The 23,385-nt window shown below is 43.3% G+C and overlaps 1 protein-coding gene across 5 annotated transcripts in view; it reads left to right on the top strand.

Moving 5' to 3' along the window:
• Window positions 1-23,385, top strand: part of LOC139276059 (solute carrier family 22 member 15-like) — a 70,064-nt gene that overhangs the window by 39,176 nt on the left and 7,503 nt on the right. For 2 of the 5 annotated variants that reach the window (XM_070893476.1, XM_070893477.1), the window contains 2 exons: window positions 7,869-7,989; window positions 9,983-10,055. In XM_070893476.1, the coding sequence (XP_070749577.1) occupies window positions 7,869-7,989; window positions 9,983-10,055 (194 nt within the window). Of the gene's footprint in view, window positions 1-7,868; window positions 7,990-9,982; window positions 10,133-23,385 lie in introns of all 5 variants that reach the window. The other 3 variants (XM_070893478.1, XM_070893479.1, XM_070893481.1) reach the window with 2 other exon arrangements.

Consider the following 23,385-nt stretch of genomic DNA (forward strand, 5'->3'; position numbering starts at 1 on the left):
GGCCAATGTTTTTTCCTTTAACTTTTTTCCCCTACCCTTCCTGAAAATGCACAAACTTAAACTGGGCAGCAAGACAGTACTGATCCTCTACTACTTCATCCAAGTGGCTCTTCATGGGTGAACAGAGTGCAAATGTTAGCAGGCTATTCAAGTACAGGATGGATTTTTCCCTTCTAATCTAGCAATAATGAGACCATTTTCAGTACCCCACCAAGCTGAGATGCACTAACTCAAAATATAGACCAAGAAATTAAACTCGACCCAGGTTTACTCAGTACCACACCATGTAGTACCTTGTTCAGTGGATAAAATCATGCAACTTTAGCTTTTCTTAAGGTGTAAACTATATAAATGTTAGCTTTCAATTAGTTAATTCTTGAGAATTTCAATGTTAAGGAGATCATAGTGGGCCATTTATTGACAGGAATCTTAGAGCACATGAAGGATCATGAGACATGTAGAGATTGTGGAAATATAAATAATAGCTGAACAATGGTTTGGATGGTGAAATTCAGTAACAAATACAGATTTTATAACCAGATGGATAACAAAGTTACCATGTCTATTTTATTTGAACATTTCCAAACAATGAAGCTAAACCAGCTCATTCATCACCATAGCCAAGATTTCAAGGGAAATTTCCGGCCAACTAGAATAAAGTGCATTTTAAAAAGAAATGACAATATTCCTAGCTGATAGGCAGATTTAAAAATGTTCACTTATATGGAAATGCTCTGAATTGCCACTCTTCCCAGTTATTTCTTTCATGCACAGCACCACAATACTTCACACTGCAGTCAAGGGAGTATGATCTGGGCTGTAGACTCAGTTCTGCTCAATCAACTGTCAAAGCATGGTAAAGAGAAAGGAAATATTAAACAGCTTTCACTACTGACTGCTATCCAGTTAGGTCCTACTGAAAGCATGCATTTGTGGACAATAGGCTCAGCTGTGATGTTGCACCATCATGGTTAAATAACCAGCCAGAACTGTCAAAATTCACATAGCAAAAATTGCTACATGAGCAATGTACCTAGGGTCATCCATGCCAGCATATCTCATTACCATGTTTCTCACCAACCTCTTGACTTCATACTCTGCAACATGCCAACTTTGCTCCATCCAACCTTGGATTCCTCCTTCAGTGCTATGTCCCAGCTCTGCCCTCCACTCTTTCAATTCTGGAATTAGTGCATCCTCTTCTCTCTCTCCTTTTCCCCCCCCCCTTGCATATTCTCCTCCCTTCAGCTGTCTTAGTATCTCAGCCCTGCACCACTCCCTCATACTTGCTGGTTTTCAAACTTTGTTTGGGGAAGACCTTGTGCAAATTTAGACAAACTTCCAGGCATCCCTTTACCCAACTTCTAAAAGTGCAAACTATGGTTTAGCTGTAATCATTTCAGAACCTGAACCATTTTGGCAGCTAACATTTCAACTTCATTTGAATTTTCATAATATATTTCTTTTAGTGATTTGTTTCAAACATTAGGAAGTATTCTGTGTAAAATACTGTTTTCCTAACTTAAAAAGCTTAAGATCCTGTGTCCTATGAAGTCAACAAAGGTACTGCAACAAGTTGATCTTGCTAGCACTCTAGAAACAAGTCTGAGATCTCTCCTAGAATCCAGAGTCTCCGGTTTGAAAACACATGCTGAAAACTGTTGTGGCTTGTTTCTCTCCCCATCTTCAAGTGCCTTCGGACACCACCTTTTTAATTTCCCACATTACAACAGTGACTACACTTCAAAGGTACTTCATTGACTGTAAAGTGCTTTGAGATATCTGGTGGTCGTGAAGGGCACTATATAAACTCAGACTATGACTTGTTCTGTCTGACATCTAGCGAAATTGGAACAAGATCAGAAATGGAAAAGAGAACCTTTTTACTGCATTTTGGCTTACTAGTTATATTGTCATAGGCGGTCCCTCGACTTGCTTCACAAGTTCACAGGTGTTTCGATGAAGGACCTGATGATCCAGTCCTGAACTCCAATTGAGGGGGTGGAAGATGCTTGTGCATGAATTTTTTTTTAACGTGCGGTGAACATTGCACACCAGCCACCACATGGGCTCAACAGAACTAGGTCTTTGTTCAGTGGCAAGGGTTAACCAAGACAACTGGAGACCTGCTCTGCTGCACGGATCTAGCGTGCGCACATATCGCAGTGCGGGCTGGGCCCCCCCCTCTTCTGGGCCCCGTACCCTCATCTGCCGCAGCTCCGCCACAAACACACGCTGCTCATCCGCCCCAAAATCCTTGGAGCAGTTCGTGCTGGAGGCTGAAGTGGTATGCCGCTCCAGCTCTTTTATAGCCCGACTTGCAGAGCTGTTCTCTCTCAAGTCGGGGAGCCACGATGTTGTATTGTAAGAGGACACCACTTCAGGTCGGGAGTATAAGAGCTGGAGCCCCGTGTGCGACGACTTTGAGGTAGGTGAAATCATCAAGGCCCAGGTCGCCAGTTAGAGCGTGGGCTGGAACATCGGTGGGGCCCAGGTACAGCGGTGGAGCGGGAAGGTCGCAGCGGAGGTGCGGCAAATGAGGGTACAGGGCCAGAAGAGCAGAGGGCCCAGGGGCAGCACGGACCAACCCACACTGCGATTTGTATGCACACTAGGTCCTTGCAGCAGAGCAGGTCTCCAGTTGTCCTGGTTAATCCTTGCCACTGGATAAAGGCCTAGCACTGTGAAGCCCATGTGGTGGCTGATGTACAACGGTCACCACATGTTTTTTTAAAAAGTGAAAAAATCCATGCACAGGCATCTTCCACCCCTGGAGTTCAGGACTGGAATATCGTGTCCTTCATTGAAACATCTATGAACTCATCCCTTTTGGTGTTTGAGTAAGTCATCTTCATTTGAGGGTCACCTATGATGATTTGCATTGTTACTATTCCTTCAAGATTTAATTGGTGCTTCTATGTGATGGATCAACAGGAGATGCACTATTTTTCTGTGATTTAACTCTTGCCAGTTTTCCCCTTTTTTAAAACTGCATACCCTGATGAAACTGACTAATTTGTAATTATTACCCATTTTTATATATCCCAAATGATAACTGCTCAAATGTAATTCAAATTTGGGCCTTGTGTTGAACTTCCAAATACCATCAATAGAGCTACCAGAGCAAGAATTTCTCAAATGAATTTAGTACAATGGCCTTAGAAAGTAGAGTTTCACTTTTCAAAATAAATCTCTAGCTTCCAAAAATTAGATGAAAATATAGCTGGCATCTAGAGGGCTTTTACATTACACTATTCTAAATTAATTTTGTTTTTTTGATTATACATTTTTTTTCTTCTTTTTGAAGTTGCTGACTTGAGCTGGAGTAGTTTCATGGATGCCATTAGCCCATACAGCCAGCTGTCATGTTTGAATCCAGACAGTGATGCCAGGCCATTCAACTTTGGAGAGCATCACAGCTGAACCTTATCCTGGCCTTGCCCATTGTTCGTGTGTGTACACATGCACCATTGAATGTCCTTGAAAGTTTCTTGGTCGTAAATAGTAGGTCCCCTGCAGTCAGAATCAGGGGAAGTCACAATGGGGAACAAAGAAATGGCAGACCAATTGAACAAGTACTTTGGTTCGGTATTCACTAAGGAGAACACAAACAACATTTCGGATATAAAAGGGGTCAGAGGGTCTAGTAAGGAGGAGGAACTGAGGGAAATCTTTATTAGTTGGGAAATTGTGTTGGGGAAATTGATGGGATTGAAGGCTGATAAATCCCCAGGGCCTGATGGACTGCATCCCAGAGTACTTAAGGAGGTGGCCTTGGAAATAGTGGATGCATTGACAGTCATTTTCCAACATTCCATTGACTCTGGATCAGTTCCTATCGAGTGGAGGGTAGCCAATGTAACCCCACTTTTTAAAAAAGGAGGGAGAGAAAACAGGGAATTATCGACCGGTCAGCCTGACCTCAGTAGTGGGTAAAATGATGGAATCAATTATTAAGGATGTCCTAGCAGCGCATTTGGAAAAAGGTGACATGATAGGTCCAAGTCAGCATGGATTTGTGAAAGGGAAATCATGCTTGACAAATCTTCTGGAATTTTTTGAGTATGTTTCCAGTAAAGTGGACAAGGGAGAACTCGTTGATGTGGTATATTTGGACTTTCAGAAGGCTTTCGACAAGGTCCCACACAAGAGATTAATGTGCAAAGTTAAAGCACATGGGATTGGGGGTAGTGTGCTGACGTGGATTGAGAACTGGTTGGCAGACAGGAAGCAAAGAGTAGGAGTAAATGAGTACTTTTCAGAATGGCAGGCAGTGACTAGTGGGGTACTGCAAGGTTCTGTGCTGGGGCCCCAGCTGTTTACATTGTACATTAATGATTTAGACGAGGGGATTAAATGTAGTATCTCCAAATTTGCAGATGACACTAAGTTGGGTGGCAGTGTGAGCTGTGAGGAGGATGCTATGAGGCTGCAGTGTGACTTGGATAGGTTAGGTGAGTGGGCAAATGCATGGCAGATGAAGTATAATGTGGATTAAATGTGAGGTTATCCACTTTGGTGGTAAAAACAGAGACAGACTATTATCTGATGGTGACAGATTAGGAAAAGGGGAGGTGCAACGAGACCTGGGTGTCATGGTACATCAGTCATTGAAGGTTGGCATGCAGGTACAGCAGGCGGTTAAGAAAGCAAATGGCATGTTGGCCTTCATAACGAGGGGATTTGAGTACAGGGGCAGGGAGGTGTTGCTACAGTTGTACAGGGCCTTGGTGAGGCCACACCTGGAGTATTGTGTACAGTTTTGGTCTCCTAACTTGAAGGACATTCTTGCTATTGAGGGAGTGCAGCGAAGATTCACCAGACCGATGGTGGGACTGACCTATCAAGAAAGACTGGATCAATTGGGCTTGTATTCACTGGAGTTCAGAAGAATGAGGGGATCTCATAGAAACGTTTAAAATTCTGACTGGTTTAGACAGGTTAGATGCAGGAAGAATGTTCCCACTGTTGGGGAAGTCCAGAACCAGGGGTCACAGTCTAAGGATAAGGGGTAAGCCATTTAGGACTGAGATGAGGAGAAACTTCTTCACCCAGAGAGTGGTGAACCTGTGGAATTCTCTACCACAGAAAGTAGTTGAGGTCAATTCACTAAATATATTCAAAAGGGAGTTAGATGCAGTCCTTGCTACTCGGGGGAATCAAGGGATATGGCGAGAAAGCAGGAAGCGGGTACTGAAGTTGCATGTTCAGCCATGAACTCATTGAATGGCGGTGCAGGCTAGAAGGGATGAATGGCCTACTCCTGCTCTGTTTCTCTGTTTCTCTGTTTCTCTGTTTCTCTGTTTCTCTGTTTCTCTGTTTCTCTGTTTCTCTGTTTCTCTGTTTCTCTGTTTCTCTGTTTCTCTGTTTCTCTGTTTCTCTGTTTCTCTGTTTCTCTGTTTCTCTGTTTCTCTGTTTCTCTGTTTCTCTGTTTCTCTGTTTCTCTGTTTCTCTGTTTCTCTGTTTCTCTGTTTCTCTGTTTCTCTGTTTCTCTCTGGTTCCCTTGGCGGACAAGTCCAGATTTCTGATTAGTCCGCTTTGTCAAGAAATACCCAACAGTTGGTTTGGAATGTGTAATATGATCATCCCTGCTGGAGTAATCAAGATCTTTACAATGTTTAATTTGATTCATTGTGACAGCCAGGCTCCAGAACTCCGTGCTGGCAGTACTGATTTCCGAGAACTGGTGGGGCTCAGCCTCCTGGGTTAGGAGCACTCAGACTGACGAGTTCAGATAAGAAGGGGTGTGGGCATGGAGGAATTTTAACCTGAAAAGAATTTTAAAATCAGTGTTTGGTGTCATTGGACAATGTCCCCCTAATTTTATTTTTGTTGGTGCATGGTCCCTTTTAAAAAGGCTGCATGGCCCATTCAAAATTTTGCACATGCTCAAACTCGCATTCAAAAGCTGGTAATTGGCCTACACAAGACCTCCAGACAGCTGTGTAGCGTAGCTTAGTGGAATGTTGTTGAACATATAAGCAGGAGTAGGCCATTTGACCCCTCGAGCCTACTCCGCCATTTAATAAGATCATGGCTGATCTGATCATGGACTCTGCTCCAATTCCCTGCTCGTTCCCCATAACCCTTTATTCCCTTCTCGTTCAAAGATTTATCTCCGCAGCTCTCTGGGGCAGAGAAATTCCTCCTCAGTTTTAAGTGGGCGGCCTCTTATTCTGAGACTAGGTCCCAAAGTTTGTTTCCCCTGAGTGGAAATATCTTTTCTGCATCCATCTTGTCGAGCCCCCCTCATTATCTTGTATGTTTCGATAAGATCACCTCTCATTCATCTGAACTCCAATGAGTATAGGCTCAACCTATCCTCAAGTCAACCCCTCATCTTTGGAGTCAACCTAGTGAACCTTCTCTGAACAGCCTCCAGTGCAAGTATATCCTTCCTTTTAAATATGGAGACCAAAACTGTACGTAGTACTCTAGCTGTGGCCTTCCCAATACCCTGTACAGTTGTAGAAGGACTTTCCAATGACAGATGTTAGGCTAATCGGTCTATAGCTTCCTGCTTTCTGTCTGCCCCCCTTTTTTTTAAATGGGGGTGTTACATTTGCAGTTTTCCAATCCGTTCAACCTCCAGAATCCAGGGAATTTTGGTAGATTACAACCAATGCATCTACGATCTCTGCAGCCACTTCTTTTAGGACCCTAGGATGCAAGCCATCAGGTCCAGGGGACTTGTCTGCCTTTAGTCCTGTTATTTTGCTGAATACTACTACTTTAGTGATAATTGTATTAAGTTCCTCCCTCCCTATAGCTCCTTGACTATCCACTATTGTGATGTTTTTAGTGTCTTCTACTGTGAAGACTGATGCAAAATATTTACTCAAAGTCTCTGCCATTTCCCTGTTCCCCATTATTAATTCCCCAGTCTCATTCTCTAGGGCACCATGAGCCAATTAGGTCAGTAAGTATGGGTGAATAGGACTTGCTGCTTGTTAGGATAAGTGCAGAGTTTGGATGAGCAAGTTTATTGAGGGTGAAAGATGGAGACTGGTCAGGAGTACATTGAATAGTTGAGTCTGACAAAGAACACAATGTAAAGTTTTGCATGTTGTAGGACCAACACCGAATACACTTTAATAAAAAAAAATGCATTTATTTATTGCCCATCCTTAGTTGCCCCTGAGTAGTTGTGAGCTGGGTGGTGGGGGAATGTGGTGCAGGTATAAAGGGTGTGGGGGTGGAAGAACATAAATCCAGGTCTAACAGGGTGGGAGAATGTGATCTATTTTCCCATCTGGATCACTTTCTTGCTCTCATTCTGCCCTGCCCCCCTGACATGGATCCTGTGTCTGTCTTCCTTTCAATACTCATGCACACAAACTTGGTGCGGCATTTCATTAACAGAAGTAGGAATAAAAACATTCATCAGCATGATCTCAACCGCCATGTTGATTCAGTGTGAGCTTTAATCTGGGAAGTGTTCGGACCCACTGCTACCACTGGTCTGGTACTCCTGCTGGCAATTGGAACCAATTTTGATTGCTTCCCAAAGGGCTGCCCCTGCAATCCCCTCTCCTCCTCTTCTTCCAATCCCCCAGCGCCCCCCCCCCATCCCATCCCATAACCACCTTTGCACGAAACAGAGGGAGATGTGCCGGTACAGACCATCACCACCGCACTGTTTGGTACTATGCATGCGCAACCGGATCAAGTGTACACGTGCAGAGTCAAAAACACCATGCAAATAATCACTCCGAGGTTTCTTTTCAGCAGGATCATCCCTTTCCTTTTTATAAATCTACTTTCCCCTCAATTTTCAATGCTTTATTAAATTGTGACTATATTGGTTGTATTTCTGCTGAGAATTTTATGCAAAATGTCTTTTCAGTGGTTATACTTTTCTCTTTCAGGTAGTGGGATATATTCATTTGTCAACAGCCAATCTTTCTCATTTCTGGGTAAACTATCAATAAGCGCTGCATTTAATGTAGTCTACGTCTACTCCTCTGAGCTCTATCCCACCTCTGTCAGGTAAGTCTGTGATGGGTGAAATCTTGATGGTGACTGCAGGTGTGTTTTCTGATTAGTTATATCCTGATTTTTCTCTTTCTGTTTTTCAATTTGTTCTTGTGATGTGGATGATACTGGCAAGACAGTATTTGATGCTCTGGGAAATAATCATAGTGTGGGACTGGAGTCTTATGTAGGTTAGACTAGGTAGGGGTGGCTGGTTCCCTTCCCTGACAAACATTAGTGAACCAATACAAAAGCAAAATACTGTAGCTGCTTCAATCTGGAATAAAAACAGAAAATGCTGGAAATCTCAGTCAGGCAGCATCTGTGGAGAGAAAGCAGAGTTAACATTTCGGGTCAATGACCCTTCAGAACTGGAGTGTTCAAAAAGAACAGATTCTTAACCAGCACTAAAAGGGGAGAGGAAGAAAGAGCAAAAGGGAAGGTCTGAGATAGGTTGGAAGACAGGAGAGATTAGAGAGACAAGGGATGATGGCTCAAATTTAAATGGTAATGCCAGGAGTTAGAAAAACATTAAGATAGGGTGTAAATGACAGGATAATGACAAGCTACCATTAGAAACCAGCTCTGGGGAGAGGAGGAAAGAGAGCCAAAGATTGGCAGCGGCTATGCTCTGAAATTTTTGAACTTTGTGTTGAGTCCAAAAGGCTGTAAAGTGCCTAAACGAAAAATGAGGTACTGTTCCTCAAGCTTGCATTGAGCTTCATTTGAACAGTGTAGGGGACGGAGACGTCAGAGTGGAGAATTAGTGACCACAAGCTCAGGGTCACACTTACGGATTGAACGCAAGTGCTCTGCAAAGTCACCCAATCTACGCTTGGCCTCTCCAATGTAGAGGAGACCACATCGTGAGCAGTGAATACAGCATACTAAATTGAAAGCAGTACAAGTAAATTGCTGTTTCACCTGGAAGGAATATTCGGGGCCCTGGATAGTGGGAAGGGCAGGTGTGACATCTCCTACATTTGCACGGGAAGGGGTGCTGGGGGTGACTGCAGACTGGACCAGGGTGTCGTGGAGGGAGTGGTCCCTTTGGAATGCTGAGGGGAGGGGAAGATGTGATTGGTGGTGGGATCACACTGGCAATGGCGGAGGATGATCTGTTGTACGTGGAGGCTGGAGGGGTGAAAGGTGAGGACAAGGGGAACCCTGTCATGGTTCTGAGGGGAAGGGGTGAGAGCAAAGGTGCAGGAAACAGAACAGACATGGTCGAGGGCCATGTTAACCACAACTGAGGGGAAGCCTCTGAGGAAAAAAGAAAACATGTCCGAGGCACTGGTGTGAAAGGTGGTGTCGTCTGAGCAGATATGACAGACTGAGAAACATTAGTGAACCAATTGGCTTTTATAAATAATCTGACTGATCTCCAGGTTGTCTTCTGGTGCTTTCCCACAAATCACATTTGTCATTCACCTTTTCTTGAGGTGTTTTTTGATGTTAATTATGTTAAATATGGTATATAAATATATGATTTTGTCATACAGCCTAAATATCTCAAATTAGAGCTGCTTTGCAGTTGCCTGCCATGTATCTTGATCTTTAATGGGCTACATTTGTGCACAGTTATGGTAGGTCCATATTTTTTACTTTGTTGAGCGTCTCCACTAGAAAACCTTTCAAATCAAACCATTACACAAGTTTTAATTAAATCTTTCTGCATGATTGAGTATTTTTGTATAGTGACAAATCAGAGAATGGCTTTGGAGCTGTTGCTTCATTTGTTACATTTCAGCTTAATGTCCATTAACCTGACCCTTTAGGAGAAGTTTAGTTTCCTTTTCAGCCATTTTGAGGATTCGGAATATAAAAGTGGAACTACATCCTTTGCTACTTAAGTTTGAAAAGAACTGATACTTGTTTACTGATTGTGCGCCAGTTTCTAAGGTTACCAGGAGAATGGGGAGTGTATGCTGAGCCATTCTACACGCCAATTCATGATTTTATTTTTCAGAATTTCAAATAATCGATTCTTCCTTCCCTGTTCTCATAGGAATGTTGGGTTGGGCATTTGTTCCATGTCATCTAGAATTGGAGGAATCCTTGCACCCTTCGTTCCATCACTGGTTAGTGTGCAGTCCCCTTCTCAACTTTTTTTTTCCCTCTTTCATTTTCGTGCACCCTTGGATGGTGCTGTTATCAGGTACTAGACTTTGTTTACACATTATTTGATATGCCCTCATCTCTGCTTTGCAGTAAATCTATTCAGTAATGGGCATTATTGTTAATGAAATCTGAAGCATGCTTGGACTCTTATTTATGTTAAAGGTATAAATGCATGTTGACTCTCCTGAGTGATAGAGCTACTATGTTTGTATTAGTTTTGCCATGCACTTTGTGCAGCACATTAGAGTTGTGTGGCAATCTCTGGTGACACTACCAATGACCACACCAAAGTGACCATTTTCAACAGTGAAAATCATTATTTTTCAAATGTCTAAATTAAATTACTGTTTGGCACTAGATATTGAAACTGCCATGTGTATCAAATGTAACCTGCCAATACTTTTTAAGCTGGTCAACTGTACTGGACAACAGGAAACTAGCCTTAAATCATTTTGGCTCCACTAAACTATTAGATGAAAATGCTGGGATATATTTTTGCATCAATATATTTTCTAGTTACTATTTTTTTCTACTTTTATAATATGCAGTCTTTTTTTAAAAAAAATTCTAAATGAATTGAAATCTAGAGCTACCTCCCTTAAAGGACAATATTTGAATCTTATTTGCAACTGCTAGAATTCAATTTCTGTCTACAGTCGTCATCATAAACCTGTCTCTCCACCCTCTTCTCCAAGTGCATGGAGCTCATGCACTGTCTTGGTAACAATTCTATCTGTTGATCTGGCTCTGTTTCCCTTCTCTATTTGCCCACAAAGCTGAATCTCTTTCCTTGGCTCCTCTGTGCCCTAGCCTGGACCCACCACACTCTCCTCTTCCCATCTCCCCCTCCATACCTCTTCAAGCTTATCTTGTCCACTGAGACCCAAGCTCCTACACTCCCACCCTCAATTCTCCCTCACCCTCGCTGTGTGGGTACACCCAACTTCCTTGCAAGTCCCTATTTGAATCTCCAATCAGGTTTCCACTCCTGTCATGGTGCCAAATCACCCTATCCAAAGTCCTAGACAACATTGTTTGTGACTGACCTTGATGCATTAACTATTCTCTATTATCAAGGGTGATGCTTCTGTCTTGACCACACCATCCTTCTCCAATGCCTCTTCTGTTATCCTGCTCAGTAGGACTGGCCTCGAGGCAAGTGGCCTGTAACATTGGCGAGCTCTTTGTGCAGACACAACAGATGGCAGCAGCTCATACAAATGTAAATGATGGCCAATTTCCAGTCAGCCTCCATCCTCCCTGTTGGGGTGTGTGCTGTTTGTGTGCCAGTGGCTATGTACCTGGAAACCGACACTAGGCCAATTTTTCTGTTAAAGTCCTCCCATTAGATAATTAACAGCCTGCCTCTTGACGACTATTGCAACTTTTGCCACTTGTCATTTGTCTTATCTGTCTTGCACACCAGCTTAGTGACTTTCACCCAGGCAAGTGTAGTGGGAATGCAGATGTTGACTAAGTGAGCATGGGGAAGCTGTAAGAATGGAGTGGTGGAGCATCTCTTGGGTGATGCTATGAAAAGAAGAATTTTCAGTGAAGATCAAAATTTTATGCAAGCACTGAGCTTGTTCTAAAAGGATGTATGTGACATCTAGGAACACCTTCCTGATATTAAATATGTATCCAGTTTTCTCAATTCTGTGTAAAATGGCATGTTTACTAGAAACATAGAAACATAGAAAATAGGTGTAGGAGTAGGCCATCCGCCCCTGCACCACCATTCAATATGATCATGGCTGATCATTCCTTCAGTACCACTTTCCTGCTTTCTCTCCATAGCCCTTGATCCCTTTAGTTGCAAGAGCCATATCTAACTCCCTCTTCAATATATCCAATGAACTGGCATCAACAACTCTCTGCAGTAGGGAATTCCACAGGTTAACAACTGAGTGAAGATGTTTCTCCTTATCTGTCCTAAATGGCCTGCCCCTTATCCTAAGACTGTCTCCTGGTTCTGGACTTCCCTAATATTGGAAACATTCTTCCTGCATCTAACCTGTCCAGTCAGAATCTTGTGTTTCTATGAGATCCCCTCTCATCCTTCTAAACTCCAGTGAATAAAGGCCCAGTTAATCTAGTCTCCTCATATGTCAGTCCAGCCATCCCTGGAATCAGTCTGGTGAACCTTTGCTGCACTCCCTCAATAGCAAGAATGTCCTTCCTCAGATTCGGAGACCAAAACTGAACACAATATTCCAGGTGGGGCCTCACCAAGGCCCTGTACAACTGCAGTAAGACTTTCCTGCTCCTATACTCAAATCCCCTTGCTATGAAGGCCAACATGCCATTTATTGCCTACTGTACCTGCATGCCAACCTACCATGACACCCAGGTCTTGCTGCACTTCCCCTTTTTCCTAATCTGCCTTTGTTTTTGCCCACAAAGTGGATAACCTCACATTTATCCACATTATACTGTATCTGCCATGTATTTGCCCACTCGCCTAACCTGTCCAAGTCACCCTGCAGCCTCTTAGCGTCCTCCTCACAGCTCACACTGCCACCCAGTTTAATGTCATCTGCAAACTTGGAGATATTACACTCCATTCCATCTAAATCATTAATGTATATTGTAAAGAGCTGGGGTCCCAGCACTGTGCCCTGAGGCACTCTACTAGTCACTGCCTGCCATTCTGAAAAGGACCCATTAATCCTGACTCTCTGCTTCCTGTCTGCCAACCAGTTCTCTATCCATGTCTGTATATTACCCCCAATACCATGTGCTTTGATTTTGCACACCAATCTCTTGTGTGGGACCTTGTCAAAAGCCTTTTGAAAGTCCAAATACACTACATCCACTGGTTCTCCTCTGTCCACTCTACTAGTTACATCCTCAAAATTCCAGATGATTTGTCGAGCATGATTTCCCCTTAATAAATCCATGCTGACTTGGATCAATCCTATCACTGCTTTGCAAATGCACTGCTATTTCATCCTTAATAATTGATTCCAACATTTTCCCCACTACTGATGTCGGGCTAACTGGTCTATAATTACCTGTTTTCTCACTCCCTCTTTTTAAAAAGTGGTGTTACATTAGCAACCCTCCAGTCTGTAGGAACTTATCCAGAGTCGATAGACTGTTGGAAAATGATCACCAATGCATCCACTATTTCTAGGGCCATTTCCTTAAGTACTCTGGGATGCAGACTATCAGGCCCTGGGGATTTATCGGCCTTCAATCCCGTCAATTTCCCATCTAAGGATATCCTTCAGTTCCTCCTCCTCACTAGACCTTCGGTCCCTTAGTACATCAGGAAGGTTATTTGTGTCTTTTGTGAAGACACAACCAAAGTACTTGTTCAATTGGTCTGCCATTTCTTTGTTCCCTATTATAAATTCACCCGAATCCGACTGCAAGGGCCCTACGTTTGTCTTTTTAATCTTTTTCTCTTCACATATCTATAGAATCTTTTGCAGTCATTTTTTGTGTTTCCGGCAAGCTTCCTCTTCCTCTTTATTTTCCCCCGCTTAATTAAACCCTTTGTCCTCCTCTGCTGTATTCTAAATTTCTCCCAGTCCTCTGGTTTGCTGCTTTTTCTGGCTAATTTATATGCCTCTTCCTTGGATTTAACACTCTCCTTAATTTCCCTTGTTAGCCACGGTTGAGCCACCTTCCCTGTTTTATTTTTACTCCAGACAGGGATGTACAATTGTTGAAATTCATCCATATGATAAGGTTTGCCATTGTCTATCCACAGTCAACCCTTTAAGTATCATTTGCCAGTCTAATCTAGCCAATTTGCACTTCATACCATCAAAGTTACCTTTCCTTAAGTTCAGGACCTAGTCTCTGAATTAACTGTCACTCTCCATCTTTAAAGAATTCTACCATATTATGGTCACTCTTCCCCAAGGGGCCTCATGCACAAGATTGCTAATTAGTCCCTTCTCATTACACATCACCCAGTCTAGGATGGCCAGGTTGTGGTTTTTTGTGTTCTGCATGTGTCTAATGGCATAATTGGTGGCAGATGAGATCAAGTGGTTCTAAAATTACCTAGACAGATACAAACAAAGATGATTGAAGTGTAGTCACTGTTGTAATGTAGGTAACATGGCAGCCAATTTGCATACAGCAAGCTCCCACAAATAGCAATGACCAGATAATCTGTTTGATGTTTGACTAATCTTGGCCAGGACACTGGGGATAACTCCCTCTAAATAGTGCCATGGGACCTCTCTAACATCTCATCTGAAAGATGATGCCTCTGACAGTATTACTCCCTCAGTACTGCACAGGAGTGTCAGCTGAGGTTTTTTCTTTTTGCTCAAGTCTCTGGAATGGGACTTGAACCAACAACCTTGACTTGGAGGTGAGAGTCTACCCACTGAGCCACAGCTGACATAGTATGTCATGCACTCTAACAATAGTATATAAAAACAGAAAATTCTGTAAATACTCAGCAGGTTAGGCAGCATCTGTGGAGAGGAACAGTTAACATTTCAGGTTGGTGACCTTTCATCAGAACTGGAAAGAGTTAGAGATGTAGCAGGTTTTTAAGGAAGTGTAGGGGCAGATAAAAGGTGGAGGGGAGGAAAGAACAAAAGGGAAGGTCTGTGATGGGATGGAAGGCAGAAGCAGGAAACTATAGATGAGTTAGCCTAGCATCTGTGGTTAGGAAAATGTTGGTGTCCATTTATTAAAGAAGCAGTATCAGGACATTTGCAAAAGCATAATTCAGTCAGGCAGAGTCAGCATGGATTTATGAAGGGGAATGCATGTTTGACAAATTTGCTTGAGTTCTTTGAGGATGTAATAAACAGGGTGGATAAAGGGGAACCAGTGGATGTGGTGTATTTGGACTTCCAGAAGACATTTGACAAGGTGACACAAGGTTACTGCACAAGATGAAAGTTCACTGCGTTAGGGGTAATATATTAGCATGGATAGAGGATTCGCTAAATAACAAGAGTTGGGATAAATGCCAACCCAAGATTGATTCAATCAGTAACCAGTGGAGTGCCGCAGGGATCAGTGCTGGGACCCCAACTATTTACAATCTATTAACAACTTGGAAGAAGGGACCGAGTAACATAGCCAGGTTTGCTGATACAAAGATAGAAGGAAAAGCAACGTGAGTAGGACACATACAATCTGCAAAAGGACATACAGGCTAAGTGGGCAAAAATTTGGCAGATGGAGTATGATGTTGGAAAGTGTGAGGTCATGCACTTTGGCAGAAAAAAAATCAAAGAGCAAGTTATTATTTAAATGGAGAAAGATTGCAAAGTGCTGCAGTACAGTGGGACCTAGGGCTACTTGTGCATGAAACACACAAGAATAGTATGCAGTTACAGCAAGTGATCTGGAAGGCCAATGGAATCTTGGCCTTTATTGTAAAGGGGATGGAGTATAAAAGCAGGGAAGTCTTGCTACAGCTATATAAGATATTGGTGAGGCCACACCTGGAATACTGCGTGCAGTTTTGGTTTCCATATTTACAAAAGGATATACTTGCTTTGCAGGCAGTTCAGAGAAGGTTCACTAGGTTGATTTCTGGAGATGAGTGGGTTGACTTGAGAGAAAAGGTTGAATGAGTAGGTTGGGCTTCTACTCATTGGAATTCAGAAGGTTGAGAGATCTTATCAATGTATAAGATTATGAGGGGGCTTGACACGATGGATGCAGAGAGAATGTTTCCACTGATGGGGACTAGAACTAGGGGACATAATCTTGGAATAAGGGGCTGCCCATTTAAAACTGAGATGAGACATTTATTTTCTGAGGGTTGTGGATCTGTGGAATTTGCTGCCTCAGCTCTGGAAGCTGGGACATTGAATAAATTTAAGACCGAGATAGACAGTTTCCTAACTGATGAGGGAATAAGGGGTTATGGGGAGCGGACAGGAAAATGGACATGAGTCCATGATCGGATCCGCCAAGATTGTATTGAATGGCGGAGCAGGCTCGAGGGGCTGTACTCTTTTCTATTTCTTATGTTCTTGTGTTCTTTGCTATGAGGAAGAAAGTGAACACAAAATTCTGAGGATGTTTTTGATTGAATAAGTTTGCCAATCAAAAAGTTACCTCCAGACGCAGCAACAAACTGTTCTTCGGTAGTCAGTCATCACATTTGAAAATAATGAGTTTCTGCTGCAAGACATTTTGGAAAGTTGGATATAAAGCAGCACAAACTGAGTTTGCTGTTATTACCCACCACAAATTCCAGGCCAAAAATGTAACTGCATAAGATTGAATAACTTGTATGGATTTAATTGTAGATTGTATTAAGTTTAATTATTTTGTTGTGCTGACCAGAATTGCTATGTGGTTTCTACAAGTGAGATTTATTTGGTCTATAGAGTTTTAAAATTATTTATTGCAGATCTTTAAATCTAAATGTGTTCTGGAATGTTTTAGCATAGTTAAGCACAATGATTTACCCCTCACCTTTTCAGCATTATCACAGTTTTTTTTAAAAAAGGCGCTTGTGTGACTACATTTTGTACAACTTAGTATCTTATGTTCTCTTGAGGTAAGGTGTTGCAAATATTTTTAATACTTTTAGATTATTTGTATTTTTGCTATAGTGCCACAAACCTCCTGACTAATATGGCGGGAGTTGATATTGCTGCGCCTGGTCGGTACCTGGTTATCGCCCCGCCCCCCTGGAGGTGCTAATGAAGTCAATTTCTAGGCCAATATTTTTTTATATTGGGGTTGATGGGGAAGTCAGACGATGGTAGCCTTGGATCAGAGGCTCAATCCTAGTATTTGAGTAGCGAGGGGGAGGAAAGTGCCATGAAAGGATTTCACTGAATGATTAGAACATGTGCTCTAGTTTTATATCTGAAACTTTTGAGAATTTGAATTGAAAGTATGAATTATCCAAACATGAGATTATTTCCACACCTTATTAATTTGGATGAAACTTGCCTACTCAATCCTTTAAATAATGGTCATAACCACAGGATGTTCATGTATGTGCAATAGAAAGACCCCTCCTAGGCAATTAATTATTATTGCCTTAAACAGCTAGTCCTTGGGCTAGAAGTAAATACAGGTTTGATTGTATCCATTGCTGCTGAAATGGGGTTTGTTCTGTTTAAATTTTGTTCATTAGAATTCTCAATGAAAAATTAAAGAATCTTGGTTGGAAAAAATTACTTTGTACCAATTTCTGTACATTTCATTAATATTTCAGTACTGTTATGTATTTAACCCTTTGTAACCTGCATCACACCTGACCACCAGAGGGCTCACCTGTTGGAGTCCCAAGGGATCCTAGCATCCCTTGGAGCACAGTATATAAGCAGGCCACCCACTAGGTACCTGCACTCCGGAATTGTAATAAAGGAGCTAAGGTCACACTTGCTCATTACACACAGTACTCAGTTTAACCATTTGAGTGTAACAAGTACCTTTTTTAGGAAATAAATTTCCTGTCACTGGTATTGTCCTTTTTAAAATCACAAACTATGTCTTGATAAGTCAGACCCAAAAACGTTCTGTCAACTGCATGTATCAGCATTGTCATTTTTGGCAATGTCCATATCAAAATTGCAATCATAGAATGTACAGCACAGACTATTCAGCCCATTAAGTTTATACCAGTGTTTTTCCTACTCTTATTCATAGAATATAAATAGGTGTAAGAGTAGGCCATTTGGCCTGTCGAGCCTGCTCCGCTATTCAATAAGATCATGGCTGATCTAATCTGATCTTGGCCTCAACTCCACTTTCCTGCTCACTCCCCTTAATCCTTGATTCCCCTATAGTTCAGAAATCTGTGTATCCACCTTAAATATATTCAACGACCCAGCTTCCACAGCTCTCTGGGGTAGAGAATTCTAAGGATTCATGATTGGAGAAGAAAATCATCATCCTCCGTTTTAAATGGGTGACCCCTTATTCTGAAACTATGCCCCCTAGTTCTAGATACCCCCACAAGGGGAAACATCCTCTGCATCTACCCTGTCAAGCCCCCTCAGAATCTTGTATGTTTCAATAAGATCACCTCTCATTCTTCTAAACTCCAATGACTATAGGCTCAACCTTAAGCCAACCCCTTCATCTCCAGAATCAATCTAGTGCACCTTCTCTCAACTGCCTCCAATGCAAGTATATCCCTCCTTTTAAATGAGACCAAAACTATGCAGTACTCTGGGTGTGGCCTCACCAATACCCTGTACAGTTGTAGCAAGACTTTTATATTCCATCCCTCTTGCAATAAAGGCCAACATTCCATTTGCCTTCCTAATTACTTGCTGTACCTGCAACATATGCTAACTTTTGGGGTTTCATGTACAAGGACCCCCAGATCCCTCTGTACCACAGCATTTTGTAGTCTCTCTCCATTTAAAAAAAAAATAATAATTTTGCTTTTTTATTCTTCCTACCAAAGTGGATAACTTCACATTTTCCCACCATATACTCCATCTGCCAAATTTTTGCCCACTCACTTAACCTAGCTACATCATTTTGTAGATTCTTTGTCCTCTTCACAACTTTCCCACCTATCTTTATCAGCAAATTTGGCTAGTTTCACTCTGTCCCTTCATCCAAGTCATTAATATAGATTGTAAATAGTTGAGGCCCCAGCACTGATCCCTGTGGTACCTCAAGTTACAGTTTGCGATCCTGAAAATTATCCATTTATCCTGACTTTGTTTAGTTAGCCAATCCAGTGTCCATGCTATCTATTACCACCAACCTTGTGAGCAATCTTGTGCAATAACCTTTTATGTGGCACCTTATTGAATGCCTTTTGGAAATCCAAATATATTAAATCTACTGATTTCCCCTTCAAGCACCCTGCTTGTTACATCCTCAAAGAACTTTTTTTAATAACCTTTGTCAAACACTATTTCCCTTTCATAAAACCATGCTGATTCTGCTTGATTGTATTATGATTTTCTAAGTCCTGCTGCTACTTTAATAATGGACTGCAACATTTTCCCAATGACCAATGTTGGACTAACTGGTCTATAATTTTCTGCTTTCTGTTTTCCCTCCTTTCTGGAATACATTTCTGGTTTTCCAGTCTGCAGGGACCTGTCCAGAATCCAGGGAATTTTGGTAGATGACAATCAATGCAGCCACTTCTTTTAAGGCCTGAGGATGCAGGCCATCTGATCCAGGCAACTCGTCTACCTTTAGTCTCTAGAGAAAAAGTACTAGGCAAACTAGTGATTTAAGTTTCTCCCCCCCCCCCCCCCCCCCCCCCCCCAAACATAGCCCCTTGATCATTATTGGGATATTTGTGTCTTCTGCTGTGAAGACCAATGCAAAATATTTGTTCAAAGTCTCTGCCATTTCTCTCTTTCCCGTTATTAATTCCCCAGACTCATCCTCCAAAGGGACCAAAATTTACTTGCTTTCTTTTTATATACCTGTAGAAGTTCTTCCTGTCTTTATTTCTTTTTAGTCTACTCATAATCAATCTTTTTTTTTAAACTCTTTGCTGGTTTCTAAAAATTTCCAATCCTCTGGCCTACCATTTAATCTTTGCAACATTGTATGCCTTTGTTTTCCATTTGATACCATCCTTAACTTCCTTCATTAGCCATGGATGGTTCATCCTTGTCTTGGTCTTCTCACTGGAATATATTTTGCTCAGTTATGAAATATCTCCTTAAATGTCTGCCACTGCTCATCTACTGTCTTACCCTTTAATCTATTTTCCCAGCCCACTTTAGCCAACTGTTTTCATAAACTTTAATAAAGGCAATTACAAAGCTGAGACCCAACTTTCTCACCCTCAAACTGAATTTGAAATTCTAACATGCTGTGATCACTCTTCCCTAGAGGACCCTTTACTGAGGTCATTAATTAATCCTATCTCATTACACATTACCAGATCTAAAATAGCCTGCTCCCTGGTTGATTTCACAAAGTAGTGTTTTTTTAAAAACAAACTATCCCAATACACTCAACTTATCCTCAAGACAATCTTTGCCAGTTTGATTTGTCCAATCTATATGAAGATTAAAATTGATACGTCCTTACTATACAGTATAACTGCACATGAGGCCCATGCTTGAGGTGGTCAGTCTGTGACCTGTCCTTTATTTCATAGCACACAAGTGCAGGAAGTGGGTGGAGCTTCCCCTTTTTATATCTGAAGGTCTAGGTTAGGAGTGTCTCCCACAAGTTCACCACCTAGTGGTCAGTTTCTCAGTGTACAACTTAGGTCAGATTATACATGGGTTACAATGCTGGTTGAATACATGACATCACCTCCTTTCTCCCCCCCCTCCCCCCCCCCCAGCCTTATTGGGATCACAGGTTGAGTCTCTCTGGTGGTTTACACTCCCTTGTAGAGCACCTGAGTTGGGGCTCCGGTTGTTGGGCGCTGGTCTGAGTGTCTGCTGTTTGCGGTGCCTCAGGCCTATCCGGACTGCCCACAGTGACTGGGCTCTCCTCCCTTTGGTTCCTGTGTTCGGTCACCTGTGGTGGAGTGAACTCTACATCGTGTTCTTCTATGGGGTTGCTGAACCTCCTTGTTTGATCCACATGTTTGCAGCAGATTTGTCCATTGGTAAGTTTAACTACCAGAATCCTATTTCCCTCTTCGGCAGCCACAGTGCCTGCGAGCCATTTGGGCCCTGCAGCGTAGTTGAGGACAAAAACAGGGTCATTTACATCAATACATCGCGCCCTCACATTCCTGTCATGGTGGTCATATTGTGACTGGTGCCTGCTCTCGACAATTTTTTTCTTGGTGGGGTGTATAAGGGATAACCAGGTTTTGAGCGTCCTTTTCATTAGCAGCTCTGCGGGTGGAATCCCTGTGAGAGAGTGTGGTCAGGATCTGGAGGCCAACAGGAGGTGTGAAAAGCGGCATTGTAGGGAACTTCCTTGGATTCTGAGCATCCCTTGTTTGATTATCTGCACTGCTTGTTCTGCCTGGCCGTTTGAGGCTGGCTTGAATGGTGCCGTTCTAACATGGTTAATTCCATTGCCTGCCATGAAGTCCTGGAATTCAGTGCTTGTGAAGCACGGGCCATTGTCGCTGACCAAGATGTCCGGTAGACTGTGGCCTGTAGACTTTCTACCGTGGCAGAAGATGTGCTTGAATTTAAAATGTCACACTCGATCCATTTGGAGTAGACGTCTACTACAACCAAAAACATTTTTCCCATGAAAGGACCTGCGTAGTCCATATGGATGCGTGACCAAGGCTTGGCGGGCCAGGGGCTAAGGGGGGCTTCCCTGGGCGCATTGACCAGCTGGGCACAAGTGTTGCACCTGCGAACACAAAGTTCCAGATATGCGTCTATCCCTGGCCACCAAACGTGTGACCTGGCAATTGCCTTCATTGTGACAATGCCCGGGTGCTCATTGTGGAGTTCTCTGAACACCTCTCTGCCCATCTGGGGCATGACTACGCGGTTTCCCCACAGTGGGCAATCGGCCTGAATCGAGAGTTCATTCTTGCGCCTGTGAAATGGTTTAAATTTCTCAGGGCATGCCCTGTATGTGGCTGCCCAGGACCCATTCAGGACACATTTCTTGACTAGAGACAATAGCTGGTCTCTTTGTCCAGACTTTAATCTGATGGGCTGTCACGGGTGAGCCTTCGCTTCAGAAAGCTTCAATAGCCATGACCATCTCAGCAGCATGCTCGGTAGCCCCCTTAGTGGTGGCTAGTGGGAGCCTGCTGAGTGCATCGGCGCAGTTTTCGGTGCCCGGTCTGTGCCGAATTATGTAGTCATAGGTGGCTAATGTGAGTGCCCACATCTGTATGCGGGCTGATGCATTTGCATTTATGGCCTTGTTGTCGGCCAAAAGGGATGTTGGGGGTTTGTGATCTGTCTCCAGCTCACATTTCCTGCCAAACAGGTACTGGTGTATTTTCTTTACCGCATATACACATGCGAGTGCCTCCTTTTCTACCATCCCGTAGCCCCTTTCTGCCTGGGACAGACTTCTGGAGGCATAAGCTACCAGCTGTAACTGACCCTTGGCATTGACATGCTGCAATACACACCCGACACCATAGGACTACACATCGCACGTTAACACAAGTTTCTTACATGGGTCGTATAGCGTTAACAGATTGTTGGAACATAACAAATTGCGTGCTCTATTAAAAGCCCTTTCCTAGCTGTCCCCCCAGACCCATTTGCAACCTTTGCGTAGGAGCACGTGTAGCGGCTCTAGCAGTGTGCTCAATTTGGGAAGAAAGTTACCAAAATAGTTCAGGAGCCCCAGGAATGAATGCAGCTCCGTCGTGTTACGGGGTCTGGGTGCTCTCTGGATCGCTTCTATCTTGGACGCAGTAGGGCTGATCCAGTCTGTTGCTACCCTCATCCCCAGGAATTCTACCTCCTGGAGCTAGGAAGACACACTTCGCCTTTTTCAGTTGCAGCCCTACCCGGTCCAGTCTGCATAGCACCTCCAGGTTGTGGAGGTGTTCTTCAGTATCGTAACCCGTAATGAGGATGTCGTCCTGAAAAACCACCGTCCCTGGAATTGACTTGAGGAGGCTTTCCATATTTCGTTGGAAGATCGTGGCAGCCGAGCGAATCCCGAACGGACATCTGTTGTACTCAAACAACCCCTTGTGTGTCGTGATGGTGGTCAGCTTCTTCGACTCACTCGCCAGCTCCTGGGTCATGTAAGCTGAGCTCGGGTCCAATTTTGAAAAAAGTTTGCCACTGGATAGCGTCGCAAAGAGGTCCTCCGCTCTCTGTAGCGGGTACTGGTCTTGAAGTGACACCCAATTGATGATGGCCTTGTAATCGCCACATATCCTGACCGACCCATCCGCCTTGAGCACCGGCACAATTGGGCTCACCCAGTCACTGAATTCGACTGGCGAGATGATTCCTTCCCTCAGCAGGCGGTCCAATTCGCCTTCTATCTTTTCCCGCATCACGTAAGGCACCGCTCTGGCCTTATGGTGTACTGGCCTGGCATCCGGGTTTATGTGAATCACTACCTTGGCCCCCATGAAAGTGCCAATGCCGGGTTGAAATAATGAGTCAATTTTGTCCAGGATCTGTGAGCATGATACTCGCTCGAGGAAATTGCATTGACATCGCCCCATTTTCAGTTCATGACAGCAAGCCAACTCCTCCCCCAGTAGTGCGGGACCATCCCCTGGGGCAACCCAGAGTGGCAACCTGTTCTGCGAATCTTTGTGGGTCACGACTACCGTGGCGCTGCCTAGCACCGGAATGATCTGCTTTGTGTATGTCCATAGCTGTGTGTCAATTGGCAATAATTTTGGCCTCCTGGCCTCCTGGCCTTGGACGCCCACAACTTTTCAAACTGTTTGATACCCATCAGGGACTGGCTGGCCCCTGTGTCTAGCTCTTGATA

This window comes from Pristiophorus japonicus, chromosome 11, assembly GCF_044704955.1.
Source record: "Pristiophorus japonicus isolate sPriJap1 chromosome 11, sPriJap1.hap1, whole genome shotgun sequence".
In the NCBI taxonomy this organism is placed as follows: domain Eukaryota; kingdom Metazoa; phylum Chordata; class Chondrichthyes; family Pristiophoridae; genus Pristiophorus; species Pristiophorus japonicus.